Raw genomic sequence first — 16,886 nt, forward strand, 5'->3', positions numbered from 1 at the left:
TCTTTCTCTGGGAAAGAAGTTCTCTAGTATCTTGTCTCTCTGCCTAGACTAGCAGTTTCCTTAAAAGGCCATTTTTTGTTTTTTTTTTTTTTGTTTTTTTAACTGAAGCTCTAGTATCAATTGCATGTTTTAGTTTACTCCTTTGGAAATTAAGGCTTTCCAACTCCATCCGTATTTTTGTTGCAGGTGTTTCAGAGGCCTTTGAGGCCAAGTACCCAAAAAGAAATTTTGATCTTAAGTTTCAAATTTGCTGAGAAAAAACATGCTGGTCAAATACCTATTTGCTTACAGAATCTTACATGCAGAAAAAGTTGTCACAGCCCTATAGAAACCTCTGAAATCAAGTCTGGAGTATCGAAAATAACCAAATTGACATTAGAGGAACTTACTTCAACTAAATCACTTTTGTTTTAAATGTTTCTACACAGTTAACACTCAAAACATGTATTTCACAACTGAACAAGCTATACTTCAGACTAGCATAAGTTTGAGATGAATAGTTCACCAAAAACCTAACATGGAAACTCATTAAAAGTATGAACCACTGACTTCGTGCTCCAGACTGTACAGAAAGTAGGGCCATTCTCATTCGTGCAGAATGAAAGAATCTTACTAAGAGGTTACAGATCAAGAAATCATTAACAGGTGATGATCTAAGAATACCAAAGAGATGAGAACTTCAAATGTACTTTAATAGGAAACCAAAAACAAGGCAACCTAGAAAATGAGAAAAATGGAAAAACATAACTAAAGATTACATCATGCAAAGTAGTGATTGTGAAAAGGAAGGAGCGATGATGTGGATAAACAAATGAACATGAGACAGTGCATTCTTTGGATGTATAAGGCAGACTTACAAAACAGATTCCCTGCCTGTATTTACCTTCTTAACCCATCTTATATAAGGTATTATAAAAATCTACACACAATTCTGACACCCATAGCTCCAGCAGAAATACGGAAACAATAGAAGAACACTATAGTATGATTAAGCACTGATGATTTGATCTGTCAAACCACAGAAAACAAGTGTATTTACATTAAAATATGAATACAATTCTAATGGGGTGACAAAACAGATCATTGGGGGATTCACTGTTTCTTCATTTAGTAGTAACAGAACTACAGTGCTTTTTGGGCTACCCGTACTAGCGAAACAAACGAAGCAGGATAGCATTTAAAGTTTGTTAAAGTAGAAATAATTCAAAATAAACTACTGACTTCTCACCTACAAAATAACATTATTTGAAATAAACGTAATCTTTTTAAAATAAATTGCTAACACAGGAGTAAAAGATTGACCTAAACTCAGCTATTCTCTCGTTATCTTACTAGAAGATAAGTGATTCATATGCAATGCTTACTTAGATAAGTATTTCTAATGCACTGATCACAGCATTATCTAAGCATTATGTGATTAAAAGAAGTGATTACTTTATCTTTTAATATACTTGGTGCCTACTGCAGTACAGGAAAAAATATTCAAAGTGAAAAATCTTTATGCAATCTCCATTAGATTTATTTTACAGTCATTTACATAATACAAGTTGATCTTACAGAAAGAAGATGAGAACATGTTACTGTACATTTTTCTCATGCTGTTAGCAAAATGGTAACCAAGACTTATGTAGGAATAAAAAGCTGTTTTAGGAAGCAAGTTAATTCCATATACAAAGAGTTGAAAAATATTTAAGTAGTTGGAAATCACAGGCAAAAAGAAGGCTTTGACACTGTACAATGAAGTCATTGTGAAGGGGAGATTTCAAAGGAAAAATTGACACTAGCATTGCCAGTTTCAAAAAATGTAAGTTTAAAGCTACTTATTCTCTTACAAATAACAACCAAGAAAACCTTTACAGATAGACATAGCAAAATTCAGACAGAGGAACAGTGTAAGAGTATATATGAAGGACAGTATATCCATCATAATTTCTCAAAGGAAAAAAATAGAAAAAGCAATCACTCCCATAAGTGGTTCTCTCATCAAGGGAGCAGTGAGTTCATGGGACTATAAAAGCTCCAAAGGGAACTGAAAGTGTAAGGAACAGCACAGGGGCTAAAGGATGCACCTTCAGATCCTACAGTGGCATGACAGCATTAAATAACATTTCTGGTTTCAAGATTTAAACAAAGGGAGTAAGCTTTACAACAAATCCACCAACTGATCATAGCAGAAGAGTAAGTGCAGATAAGGATGCTTACTGGAATTAAAACGTGGGCTTTTTTTAATAATAATTTTCAATCTAATATACTAGTAAAAATTACTAATTACAAGATGAAAAACAAATACAGAAGTCAGAGTTTAAAAGTGTTGCCTTACACAAGCAGCTTGTACAAAAGCAATTACTAACAGCTGACCAGTATGCCCAGAAGATAAATTTAAGGCCTTTGTTTACAAAGGAGGCACATTCAGCAAGATAGTATTATCCCTCTTGGCAAAGCAATGCCTTGTATGCACAGCAAGTTAAAAAGGAAAGAAAGTGGAGGAAGGAAAAAGTACAGAAAGTAATCAGGATCCAGTCACACATTTAATGCCATCACTTATTACCTGGATTTCTAATTCAGCAATATGCTGTTGGAGTTCCACCACAGCTGCAATGCGGTCTGCCTCACGGAGCCGTACTGCCATCACTTCTTCTTTACTCTAAAAGAAGTAATAAATTAAAGCTAACAAATAATACCAGTTTTAATTGATTAAAAACCATGTGCTCCATTTACTCAAAATCACGTAAACAAAGAAAACTTATACCAAAGAGTAGCATACCTACTGATAAGGCATATTCTAAAGAATCCACATTTAATTTTAGCCCATATAATTGTGCAATCATCTGCTATCAATTCCAAACTACAATCCCCTAATACTCATGAAACTTTCAAAAGTACTGTAGGTCCAAAAACGTCCGGGTTCAAACAATACATGTCTTGTGTTCCAGAAACATTATTTTTAAGTTAAGATAAAGCATCAACATGATTATAACAGGCCATCAGGTTATTCCTCCACTTCCGGCTTTGTTAATAAATAGCAAAGCTACATAGAAGTTACTTGTATCATCATTATTTGAATAAGTTTGTCTAAAAATAATAATAAAGCATTTTAGTCCAGCTATCTTAGTAACAGTATACAACAACGATCTGCGAGACAGTTTAGGATAAAATTCTAATGCCCATAACCTATGATCAGATTCCTGGTATAAGTTTAACAGTGACAGGCAATTCGAGTTTGGACAAGAGAAGGAAATTTCCTTATTTCTATCTGATGTAGCAAGCCCTCAAGACTTGAGAACATAAAACTAATATTATGTTGTCACTAGCTTGGTACAACCACATAGGAAGAAGAGGGATAGATAGTCAGCAACACTTTCAGCTGGAGCACAAATTAGTCTGCTTTTGTCCAGAATAGGCTCAGGGACACAAACTTTTATGGCAGACTCGTGGAACTCTGCAAACTGCAGTTGCTGTGAGTCAGTTACAGTATTTCAGTTACTTCCATGCGTGCTTTCAACTGACAGTACTTAACTTCATTAGGCAGTTTGATCAAGACTGATTTTAACATGCCAAAGTTTATCCATGATAGCTACCTGAAAAGATGTCATTTGTTTTTAAGGTTGCTGTAATGAAAGTGCATCTTCTATAGTATCCAATTAACAGCATTTGTAATCAGTTGATTTCATTTCAGAGGAATGTATCCTGTGCCAGCCAAAACTTAGCTATTATTGCTAAATTCTGCTGCACAATTGCCCACACAAAGCAAAACCCACAAGTCCACAGGATTGCATGAATTTAACTGAAAGCTAAATGACTCTTTGACTTGGTTTGACTTGAATATCTGAGATGAGTCAATAGTGTCGTTCTAGATGGTGCTGATGGCTTTATCACTGAAACGCGGTATGTTCTCAATAATTACCACAGAAGTTGATATGAGGAAAGACAAGACTGGGATGAGGGAACAAATCTTATGTTGTAAATTCCTTAACATAACCGATTAGAGATATTAGTGCTATGTTTCAAGAAAGTTTGAAGTGAAATTCTTGCTGTAGAAGCAGCATTCAGATTAAAGGAAATCCATAACACAGGACACAATGACAGGAAACAATTACTGTATAGGTGGTATAAGATGCACACTTGCTACACAAGTTTTAATTTAAGCTATTATTTAAAGAAAATAAGCTCCAGAACTAATAGACTGGCTCTTTTTACATAGAAGAACTGAGGAGTTGAAAATACAAATGTCTTTTTGATAAACCTTTAAGTAGAAATCTCACTACCTAGCAGAGTTGTAATGACAAATAAAACTAGATCATGCTTCAGATAATTTGAAATAACAGGAGCAGGGAAATAAAATACAAATAAAAATTTCTAATGGAATCAGGAAAAACAAACTTGCCATGTTTAAGGAAATGCAAAGTAGAACTTTAAGTTTCTGTAGCACTAAATATTTTTTAACTTTTGTCTTCATTCCTCAATGACATTACCTGAAAAATCACTGAGACTTTTCCTGCTGCATCAGTGACATATTAAATAACCTTATTTCAGGTATTTACACAGCAAAAGTGTCTTTTCAATTCAACCTTGCTGCTATTATCAAGCCAAATCTAAGTCAGTAGCAACACTATAAAGTGACAGGCACTGAATCTACTTCTAGAAGGGCTGTAGATAAGACAAACGTTTTTGCTGGACATCAGCCCTTCACACTTGCCGCATGTACATTACATAGTAGTCAGAGGATACGCTGGTTTCTCATAAACCCAGTCAATTTAGAAAAAAACGCAGTGATGTCACAAGATTTTGGCTCGGCAAGCATAACAACACTTCTTTCTACTTCAGTTTTTACTTCAAGTTCACTTTAATTTTAAAGTCTCACTTTCCTGATAGTGAAATAACCTTAAACAATCCCAAGCAGTAACTTGTTTGGGGTATAGAGATGGGGAGACAGAAACCTAAGAGAGACTGTTCTAGAACAAGAAAAGAAAACTCGTCATAAATCTTAGATTAAGCTAAAAAAATCATCCTTCTAGTAGCTTGCATGTGGAGAACGAGGGGAAGGAATCAGAACAAACCAACAGTCAAAGTACGAGGGCTTTTAATATCCTCTCATTTTTCACTTAATAGTATGCTATCATATAGTTTGAAATAGAAAAGTTTTTCATAAGTTTGAAATAGCAGTGTTAAGTTCAATACTAAGTTATGTCCTATTTAAGGAGTAGGAGAACAGTTAAACTTGTGTATATTGTTCAACATGGTTTAAGTTTTGATGACAGCATTCTTACTAAATCCATAAAAAATTTGAATTGTTTGTATAGATTGCAGAATAAAGTCACAACAACTTGCAACAAGTGTCAGAGGAAGAGGGAAAAAGGAACAAGTTAAAGCTATGCTTAACAAAGGTAGTTTCCAACAAATTAAATTTAACTACCTTTCAATACAGTTAGCAAAAAAAATCTATTTAAACAGAAAAGGTCACAATCTAACAGTTAAACAGTAGAACTCCAGAGAGTGTGCATACATCAAATGGGTAGTATTTCATTTTACACTATAAAATTGAGACGATGTAAACTGTAATCTTTTTAATAGCAATTGCAAAACAAGTTTCAAAATCTAATGTTACTGTATGTCAGTACTAGTAACTTGTTGGTTATTAACAACTGCTATTTTCAAAGAATCTTGAAGCAATTTCATCCAAGTTAAAAGAAAAACCTTGTAAGACTGATCCTTTATTGCTTTTCCATATCGTATGCACAGTTTATAAGATAAAGTATTAAGGATTGGTTATGAATTTACTTACAAAATTAGTCTGAGACCCAAGCATCAGATAGAGCTCTTGTGCACTGACAGTAAGAAACATTACTTTCTTACCCATTTTTTTTAGGCTGATCTCTTAGAGGCTAGTTACTTTTTAGGCAATGAATACCGTAACACTCCTTTCTGTACACCTCTCCATTCAAACACTACTTTTACTCCCTTTTTTAAACCTAAGCTAGTTCTACAGTAATAGCCAGCGTTGAAGTAATTAACCTCTTCTGTCACTGAAGACAGTACACAGCGATCAGAATCTGTTGAGCAGAAGAGTACCTTTTTTATATATTGCAAACAGACTTTTCTGAGTAGAACCACATTTTGAAGTAAAAGCTTATCTTTGTGGGACCACAAAGAAGCAGCTCTGTCAAAGCCTCAAATGATTTTGAGAGATGGTAAATTCAAGATGACACTGTCAAATTGGTAAAGAAAGTTTTGATTTTGTGATTTTACTTCTTAGTTAGAACTATTCAACACAAGTGGAAAATACTAAAATTACATATGCATTAGTGGACAAATATTCTATTCATGTTGTTTACCTTACATTCAATCTCTGCTTGTCTTCGTTTTGCTTCATTCAGCTGAGCAAGAAGTCCTTTGTTCTGTGCAGAAAGATACTGTACCTTCCCTTGTAGGCTAGTAACCTCCTGCTCTGCCCTTCGCAAATGGTTATTATTGATCTGACCCTGACATTTGTAACAAGAAAGAAAAAGAAGATGCATGGTAAGGAAATATTATTATTATTATATTTTTTAAGATTAGTCTACTTCCCTGAAGTCTGACAAGACAGACTTGACAGATCAGTCACTATAGAAAGACTTGATGGAAATGCATTCAGAATTTTCTTTCTAAATACAATTAGAAAAGTTTTAAACATCAGCCAGGATAATTAAAGAGTTCTTAAACAATATAAGATTCACTGTAAAAACATCAGCACAATGCTGCTGTACATCTGTTTCTACTGGTCTCATGCTTAGGTAAGTCAAAGATTTTGTGAACTTGCATCCCAATCACAGCTACAAGCTGACATAACCAAGAAACATCAGGTATGGCAAAAATAAGTGAATTTCTAAGTGAAGCTGTGCACAGAGTAGCACACAACACGAGAATCAGTGCCTTTCTTTCAAGTGACAGCTGGACAGCATAAGCATGCACAGGGACTTGATGCCTAACACTGAAGCGAGAACTACCTAGAGGTCTTGCAATTACTACATGTAATGCAGAGTACAGGATACCTATGCCCCCTACCGACTAAACCAAATAGGTAGGGGAAAACCAACAAAACAAAACACATTAGTGCTGCTGTGAAACAGTATTAACACTTCAGTAAAAGTTTTAGAAGTTAAGGCAAGAGGAAACTTATTAAGTTACTATAACAAGAAGTGGTCCTCTGTCAGTAGTAAGCCACCACATACCTTACAATCATGTCATCTCTCTCCAGTAGCACTTATTTACATATTCTCCTGGTTTCTGGGATTGCCAAAAGCTTGACAAGTTTTTGTTTGCGTACTTCCCTCAAGTATCATTTAGCATGGGAAGATTTCTCAAAATCCTGTTACAAACACTTCTCAATAAACAACACATTCTGCTGAGTCATTTGAGAGTTCACAAATGTAATATGAACTTAGAAATTTTAATGCACTTTCAGATTTGTTTGGTTAACATACTGTAGTTGCAAAAGAAAGATCTTGGCAGACAAGTTTTTTTTTTTCTCCCTTTTCTGCACATCTCAACAATGCTAGATCATTCTTTTCCTTTTTGGCACATTAAAGTTAAAACTTCTGCCAGGAACTGACAACATGCAGTTATTTTGCTCAGAGTCCATTTTAGTAATCACATTCATGCCCTTGGTAGAGGGTCTAGTATAGACAATTTCATCAGAAGTAAACAGTAATTCTGATTCTCAAAGTGACAGTGCTATATGAATCAACAATTAGGTAAAGGCTTGTGAAATTGGAAATAACTTAAGTGCACTTGTTATTATACCAGTTACAATTTGATGAATTAAGACTCACATTCACGCAGAGTCCACTAATTAGTCCAAATTAGAAATTAAGAAAGCTTAGTACTGTAAGAGACTAAGAGACATTAAACTGGACTGTATGCACTAAATTCTTCCTCCTAATCCACCAGTTGGGAAATGGGGAAAAACAGCTGAAAAAAACACAAGACATATTTTGGAGCTGAAGTCACACCCATAGATGGTGAAGACCAGTAACTGATATTTGTCATTTGATACCAATTAGATCAATTCACACATGCCAGCATTCAATATCATACCTGCGTTTCCATCTCCATCATTCTTTGTTTGGTCTCCTTTAGTTCGGCCTGTGTTTCTGCTTCTCTCAATCGGACTGTCATCAGCTCATCCTGTAGCTCATTCACTGTATTTTTTCTTGGAGGATCTTTCCATCTTCCAGTGGTGCGAGCTAGATGACGCTAAAAAACATGTCACTGCTGATAAACCTGATCTTTTCTGCTGTTCCCTAATTTCATTTAAGCAATTTCTTTCAAAGAACTCCTTGGTGTCTCAGCTGTATGGTGCACAGTTACTAAGAGCGCTACAGTTTTTCCTCAAACTAGAAAGCCATGCAAATTAACTAGCTTTAAGAACAGAGTTAAAAAGCCAAAGACAGTACTTCCCAACTACAGTAAGTCAGCTAACTGCAAGTATATCCTGAAAGAGAGCTTTGCTTACTTCCAGCTCTTATTAAAATTTAAGCAAGTGGGAATATGGATCAAGTACTTCCTTTCTACTAGAATGGTTGGTAGCACAGGCCTTTCTGCCATCTATAACATTCTTGTGGCAGTTTAATTTAAAGACTTTCTTACCTCATAGGCTTGATCCATAATCACTCATTCTTATTTGACACATCTCAAATTTTCAGCCTATTGCTTTATTATCACCGATAAAAAGAAAAAAAATGGAACAGTACATTGCTACCCATACCTGCCAGTGTTCTTCTAAATCTTTGACTTGCTGCCTTAGTTCTTTGAGACCCATCAGAGCTTCTGCTTCTCTTAATTTTACTGCAATCAGTTCTTCTTGTAGTCTAGCAACATTTTCCTCATCAGGGAGAGAGCTGTTCCTCTGGAACAAGGAACATCCTCGTAAGTATGTATTTGAATGAAATAGTGCTTGGTGAGACCCACTCAAAAAAAGATATATGGAATAACTCTTATTGTTAACCAAAACTTTTTAATGACATAACCCTTACAAAATAAAATCCCTTAGGTATCTAAGTTCCTGCATGCAGTGAGTCTAAGCATCTTCAAACCATCAACTACAGAAACAAGTTAACAAGGTTTTTAAGTATTCTGACTTCCAGATTTCCTTGGACAGGATCCCTAAAAAAGCATTATTTGCTACACTACTTTTGGCACGTCATCAACAGTATGGGGATAAGCATGAAAGATTTTGAACTGGTTGATAAAAGTAAAGCAATTGAGAAACTGAAGTTATACCTTTAGATTTATCTCTTATTTAGACATACAAGAAAAAATAATAACTGGAAGTTTAGTTTTTGGGAAGTAGGTCATCTGCCTTTGAAAAAGGCAGAAAAGGTATGTTGACAAAAGGAACCAACCATTAATATTTAAAACAATAATTAGTCAAGGAAAGCTCTTACAGATAGCTGAAAGTGCATGGATGTTTACGAAGAACATGAGAAAAAGTAGACAGACTGGAGAAAGCTAAACAGAAAACAGCAAAACACACTGCAGGAATGATGTGGGGCAAGTAAAACAGTGATGACAACATAATAATGAAAGTCTGTAAAAGAGAGAGGAAGAAGGACGTGGTCTGCCCAACTACAGTTGGCCTACATTGAGTCACTGGTCACCAGTGACTTCAATACTCAAAAGTTGAACTGTACTTCATCACTTTCCCCTATACTTTTCAGTAGTAGTTTTCTGCAAAATCAAGTATTTTTGTAGATACTTAGTACCGTCACAGTTGCCAGATTTTCTTAAGTAATATATAAGATGAACACAAACACCATTTATTAGTATCTGCTTCAAACCATAGGCTGTAAGTACCGCCAAATTTAAGAACTGACAGAATTCTGAAAAAAAGATCATTTAGATGCTGAATTCTTACAAGCATTCAGTAGAGTAAGAACTACCACACTACTAGCCTGTCAGGTTCCCAAACAAACGCCTTAGGTAATTAAAAAAGTGAAATCTTAGTGAGATTAATCCAGTGGAGTTAACTAGTAAGTTCTGGCCACATTCTTGAGTATAGAGCTTTTTAGGGTTTCCATGGCAAAACAATTTCCCAAGCTAATGCATTGGCTAAATAGCATGCTTTATGTAAGGTCAGTTCGATTTCTTCTATTCTATTTGCAGTTTTTTGTTTTGTTTTTTCAAAGAAAATTGTTTGACAGATGGTTTGAGTACAACTGGAGTTCCAGCACAGAGAATTACAAGCTGAGATGTCACCCGAAAAGCAGTAGAGATTTTTATCTACTGTCCTTAGCATCTTCTTTCCCTGCCCATAACAGGAGGTGGGAGAGACTCAAGAACTTAACACCTGCAAGAGATAACATTGAACTCTTCCTTCTTCCCCCTCATCCCCAAACTATTTGTGGATTTCATGTCACTTCAAAGCTTACCATAAGACAACTGCTCATGGCAGGATATAATTTTGAAACAGTTAACATTAATTATGAGGACTATTATGAGGACTCCACCAGAATCTGTTTTCCAGTGTAGTGGGCTTCAGGAAGAAGAGAAAATGAACTTTCTTCATAGACCTTTCCCAGTGCAAGCAGATATATTTTTTTTGGTGTTTTTTGGTGTTTCTGGATGTTTTCTTTTGCTATATTAACTTCAGTTTTGAAGAGCATCTTGCAATCAAGGAAACATATAAGAAGTATAGAGCACAACTACACAAACTTACAGGGACTTGTATTCTATTTCTCATACTATTTTACACAGGAGAGCCTGGATTTGATTTACCTTTTCCATCTCTAGAACTTTATCTTGCATCTCCTTCAGGGCACAATGGGATTCTGCTTCACTCAGCCTGGCTTGGACCAGCTCTTTTTCCAGCTGTAGCACAAAGTCTTCACTGTATCGTGAACTGCATTTATGCTACAAAGTTTGCAGAAATATATTTAGTATGAAGCACAAATGGTTTGAAGTGGGTTTTATGTGCCAGATTTAGAGTAAAAAAGATTCAAATGCTTAATATTAGGAACACCACCTTAAGATCACCAGAACTGCTTACCTTATACAGGCCTACTAACACATCCATCCTCACTGCTAACAGTATGAGCCCTAATGCTATTCCTTTCAAACAGCAGCACCTACACACAGCCAAACACATAGGACCAGACTTAGACCCCTAGTAGTACTGATGAGCAACAACTCATACTTTCTTCTCATTGCTATTAAAAAAAGGATCTGTGGCTATTTTGTGATACGCAGAAAAAGAAGCTTGGGAAAGATCAATTATTTACAAGGTTAATACAAGAAACTCTCGATCCCTACTCAGACTTGGATTCAACAGAAGCCTTCCATAACCTTGGGTGTAAAATAAGTGCATTGAAGTACATACATGACTATCACTTTGGCTTGCCTCTTTAATCCACTCCAACCCTTGGCTCCTAATTGTTCACACTAAACATGTTCTTTCTGAGGTTCTCTTTTAAGGCAAGCCCCGTGGATTAAAGTGAAAAAATCCAGACATAAGTAGCAGTATAACCCCTTCTAAACAAATAGCAGAAGCCCAGGCTACATCAAATTCAGTTCTTTCAACACTGGACTTCCTCCAAGATGATCCTCAGCCAGCTTTGCACACCTGAACATTCCCCCAGTAATAAGACAACAGTTCAGAACTTAAATGTCAGTCTTTCCAAACTTCAGGGGGAAGGAAAAAAATCCCACAATCTGAGTCAAGTTAATTCCCATTAACCATTTGGATTGTTGATTAGCCAGAGCTAAAGTGAGAGCTTTCCTTCCATTTGCTGAAGTATAATTTTGTGGAACTGTCTCTTTCAACAGATATATCCAATTGAATACAAGTGCTTAGTATGATTTCAGAACTCCCACCTAACTTTTCACTCCAGTGAATAGTAAGAAAATATTTAAAGTCATTCAAGAAAGAAAATGTAACTTGAGATTCATCACAGACTGTGAGACCTGCCTGACAGGCTATGCCATCCTAAATCACCATTTACATTCCTGATTTAGGAAAACAAAGTTGAAATCCCCAAAGCATAGCTGCCCAGTTACTGTCTAGGCATAGCTACCCTCAAAATTCAGTTGAAAGGGAAATTATTCAACACATCTTTGGTGCTTTTAACTACATTGTGACAAATTAATACTATACTTGAACTCATAGATGAAGTTTTATTCAATTAACAATGCAACTTTAATACTCTATGAACTTTTATAAAACTATTTCTATTTTGTTTTTGCAAATGACTTAGTTTTTGGCATCTAAAAACAGCTGACAAAGTTAACAAGAATTCTTCAGTTCTGTACGCTACTATTAGGGTATGACATTCCCTGAACTTCAATGCACAAACTAAAGACTAACAGGACAAAATAAGGATTTACCACACACAACTACATGGTCATGGAAGTTTATCATTTTCATACTTCCTCATGCCAACTAAGCCATTTAATCAAAATTCAACACGTAAATTAACTCCTGAAGTTCACTGTTACATTTTTATTACATTTCTTAAAACACACAGGATATACATCTACAGGGAGCTATAACAGAGGGGATGCATATAAGGCATTAGAAGGCAAATACACAGTCTAATATTAAGGCTATCCATTTAGAACAGTTACGAGTTCATCCTGCTTAGCTGTATAGTTGAACACACCAGGAACACAATACACAAAGATCATAGGATATTTAACTTCCCCTTACACAACACTGATTTAATGCGTACTGTTTTCAATCTGCATGTTATCTTTCCTCAGCAAGTAGCAGAGGTAACCCTGATTTGGATGATACAAAACGATCAGTAGACGACGATGTACTTCTACAATTGCTTCACATGATATGAGAGCATAAGTAGCATATGAAGCAAAATGGGGAGGCAGATAACCAACAGCTTTCTTCTTCCCTGGCTGTTTGTACAAGTTCATTACATGATACAGACAGCAACTTGAATGGAGTCTCAGTTTCTTGCTCCAGATTCTCCTTCTGAGATCGTATGAAACAAGAATGAATGCAAAGTGCGTTTTTCAGGTAGAGAATCCTCCTATACTTTTCAGGAAACAGAGGAAACAGAAGATCTGAACTAAATACATCTGATTTTGGTGCAATATATATATGCACCTACTATAAATAGTTTTGGACTACAAAAAGTCTGATTGTCAAATAACAGGTACCGTAAGAATGCTTGAGTGTAAAAAGATAAGTTACTTATCCAGTTTCAGGCACAACTCACCCTTTTTTTTTTTAAAAAAAATCTGTCTTTAGACCTAGCCCACCTAAGGAATATGTTAGGAGTATTTATCTACTTTGCAACAAAAGAAAAAAAACAACCCCACACCTTCAAGCCTAGTCTTGAGAGACTGGCAAGGAAGTACAACCAAGATCAAAACATATTTAAAAAACAACATTCAGAAGTTCAAAGTTGTGATTTTTAATTCTTAAAAATGCATATCCTTACATATTAAAATTAACCGAAGTTTATAGTCAAAACAACTTCAAAGTTTTCTACTTTAAGACAGACATCTTCAGCACCAAAAATAATTGCTTTTATGTATTTGCCTTAAGCTGCAATGTTTGTGACAGAACAACATGAATCTAGCTTTCCAAGCACCATCCCAATCTTTTTATCACAAAAGCACCATCTCCTTGGCATGTGTTGAAGAGATGCCTCTGTAATATGAAGTACTAAAAATGTAGTTTTAAAAAGTAGTTTTACAGCCATCTACTCCTGAAAGAAAGAAATCCTTGCTTGGCTTCACAAAACTAGACATTTTTTTCCATTATTCCTTAAAATCTAAGATATTAAAATTCAGAGATTTTAGTGTCATAACCGTTCTTAATATTATCGTGGTCATCAACAGATTACATGCAATTATATACACTAAATGCCTTTAGAGTACTCTAGCACACCCACACTCCAGAGCAGAGTTATCAGGAGTATGTTAGAGCAGTCTCCCTGCCCTCACTGTAACTCAAACACCAGCACTCTTAACACACCTCAGAACAAGGTCTTCTGCATTCTGTTGAAGTCAGGCACAGCTTCCTTTCTATAGTTCTTGGTTCACTAGCACTATGAGGAAGAAACCACCTTCTTAATCTTTTGGTTACCCACTAGGTCTAGAAGCCTTTGACAAGTTTCTTCATTTAAGGACTGGACATGCCACAAAGATAGATTAGTATCATTTTCTTCGAAACCATTCAGGCAAACGTTTGAGGAGTAGCTGCGGCACTGAATTCTAAGAGCACTACAGAATGTTGTTAGCTTTACAGATATTCTTCCTGGGTAGAAATATAAAAATTGTAAAGATTATGCACTATTTTTTAAAAACATATCACTGATAGAGTTATAAAGATGTGAAAGCTGATGTACAAAGTAAAATGAAATGTGAAGTCTCCATCTCAAACCTTACTATTTTCTGCTTCGTCCTCCTCCATCTTCCCTACCTCTAGCTTCCAAATGACCTAAAATATATTCAGAAATACATAGAATGCATTTGATGACTTAATATACTATTTGGTGTGTGTGGGGGGGGGGGGCGGCGCGCGCAGGGCGGCATTAGCATTATTTTCAGGTCATCCAAGGGAACTACAGCAGAATTTCCCTTCCTTACACCAAGAAACAATGGTACAATAAACTTCAGACTCTGTAGTTCTGTAATAAGGTCATTCTGGTTCAACTGAAAACTCCCTACAATTACTTCAGCACAGGAAGAGTTGCACATAATTAGGGCTTCCAGGGTCAGATGTCAGAAGGATGTTTTTCTACCCATCTCTATATTTACCCTTAGAAAAAAGTACTGTAAGGGCGAATTTCTTCACGTGCACACATACACTCTGTAGGCCCCTTCAAGATTTACATTTAAGACATCCAATTTGTGCCATCAAAGCTCACAGGACAGATATAAGAAACCTTAAATAATATTTAAATACAAATGCACATCCTTTTTACTAAGGTTATGTTAGTCTTCTTAGAAATTCTATGGCATTTTATAATATGTAGCAATAAGTCCACTATGCAATTATTTTTTCTAACCACAAATGAAACTAAAGTAACTGGAGGAAAAAAACAACCAGAACAGCTATAAGGCAATACTGACGATGAGTACTGTCAAGAGCTACTGGCATTAGGATGTGGCAAGAATATTCACCATCAGGTTCTGCCTGAAGTGAAACACCAGAATTGGAAAGGAATTCGTGGCTTCCCACTAGGTGGTGCCCAAGGTGCAAGAGACCTGCTCACACTTGTTGCTCCTGTTAGCATGCTTGGAAGCAGTTCAGTTACAAATTTCATTAATGCAGCAGAATCTAGGAAACTATTAACTCAAACCATAACACTTTCACCACATTAAGTTAATTCAGGCTATTTTCAGAACCATATTACAGTAAATTGCATGTCAAAATTAATCAGCTAGTACGCAAAAATCCCTCTATAATGACTTGAATTTACAGCCTCGGCACCAAGCATTTCCTACAGGCATGCTCATGCTTAAGTGGAAAAAAAACAAGGCTGCAAGCCAAGCACACAAGTTTGGAAATGAGGCATAAATTAAGTGCCCACTCTTGCACTGCTTTCTCTCCACTCCTGCAGTATATATTTGATCTTCTGTACTCACAGATCAAATCCAGCCAATATTGCAATTCAGTTATCTGTAGCATTGGTCAAGACCAGTTCCCATGCCTGGTCAACCTGCCAGGATTCTCTACCATTGCTACCTAATAAGATGCCCCAGCATAACTAAAAGCATTAGCTTTGAACATATTAACCATCAATTAACTAATAGATGGAGTTCAGCAAGTTTAAAACTGAATTCACAAAATGAATTTTTAATGTGGCCTTTTGGTCTTTTTGTAAGATGCAGAAGAGTAAAGTTAATTAACAGTCACTAGGATGCCTTGAAAAACATTCTAAGTGTACTACTATATAATTCTAAGCATACTATCATATTTAGATAGTTAAAAACCCTAGTTAGTTTATAAACGTTTTGTAATCTCGCCAATGAAATAGAATATCTAAAACTTTGCCAAACATTACTAGAACATCCCCAACTTCCTCAGTCATAATTTCTTCATGTTTTTCCCTCAAGAAGAAATTGCTGAAATAGAAATCAGCATTACACATTACAGTCACAGCCCAGTTGTGACTCCCCACAACTACTCTAAAAGCTGTATCACTTGTACACTGAACTGCATTAAACAGAGGTAATAAATACAGTATTATAGGAATAGTTTAAGTTACAATTTCTTTCAATCTAATATTGAATCTGTTCTCTACCTTCCATGAGGGAAGGCAAGTATTTCCAGACTTTTGGTGCAGGATATGTAAAGAGACTGCTGTACTGACCATAAGGGATTTGGTAAGCAGCTGCAATATGCTGTAGTTCCGTGAAATTGCATTGCATACACCTAGAGCACCCAGGGCTTTAGACAAGTACTTAGATACCACTTATTTGAAGCAGTATGAGCATATTTGCATCAACACTGCAAACACACAGTTTATTCAGCAAGTGAAGACTGCATAAACTGCTTTTCTCTCTCTGATACCAAGCATAGGTGGCTTAGGGAAAGTTAACTTCAGTTGCACAGTAACAGTCTGAAGTCTTGCAAGTTATACAACCTAGAACACACAGTACACACAAACACAGTACTTACTACATACGGCTGCTAACAGGCAGTTATTTTCCTGCTCTATCTTCATATAAACCCACACTTTCTAATGAAGCCTGTCCCCAAACCAAGGGATGATACTTTTCTGTTTGTTTTGCAAGAAGTAAATTTAACCATGCCAGAAAAAAAATAAAAATGCACGTACCCAGAAGAAACATCAACATGGAATGGACCAACTTAAATGAGAAGCCAGGCAACGGCATTATCAACTCATATCTGGGTATTCAGAGTGACAATTTGCAATGGCTAG

General features: G+C 35.9%; 1 protein-coding gene across 6 annotated transcripts in view; it reads right to left on the minus strand.

The window, feature by feature from the left end:
- EVI5 (ecotropic viral integration site 5) overlaps positions 1 to 16,886 on the minus strand; it is a 77,848-nt gene that overhangs the window by 30,408 nt on the left and 30,554 nt on the right. For all 6 annotated transcript variants that reach the window (XM_083847437.1, XM_083847435.1, XM_083847433.1 and 3 more), the window contains 5 exons: positions 10,753 to 10,887; positions 8,744 to 8,884; positions 8,074 to 8,232; positions 6,333 to 6,479; positions 2,549 to 2,644 (listed from right to left, as the gene is read on the minus strand). In XM_083847437.1, the coding sequence (XP_083703563.1) occupies positions 2,549 to 2,644; positions 6,333 to 6,479; positions 8,074 to 8,232; positions 8,744 to 8,884; positions 10,753 to 10,887 (678 nt within the window). The remainder of the gene's footprint in view (positions 1 to 2,548; positions 2,645 to 6,332; positions 6,480 to 8,073; positions 8,233 to 8,743; positions 8,885 to 10,752; positions 10,888 to 16,886) is intronic.

The sequence above is a fragment of the Anser anser genome (assembly GCF_964211835.1).
Source record: "Anser anser genome assembly, chromosome: 8".
Classification (NCBI taxonomy): Eukaryota; Metazoa; Chordata; class Aves; order Anseriformes; family Anatidae; genus Anser; species Anser anser.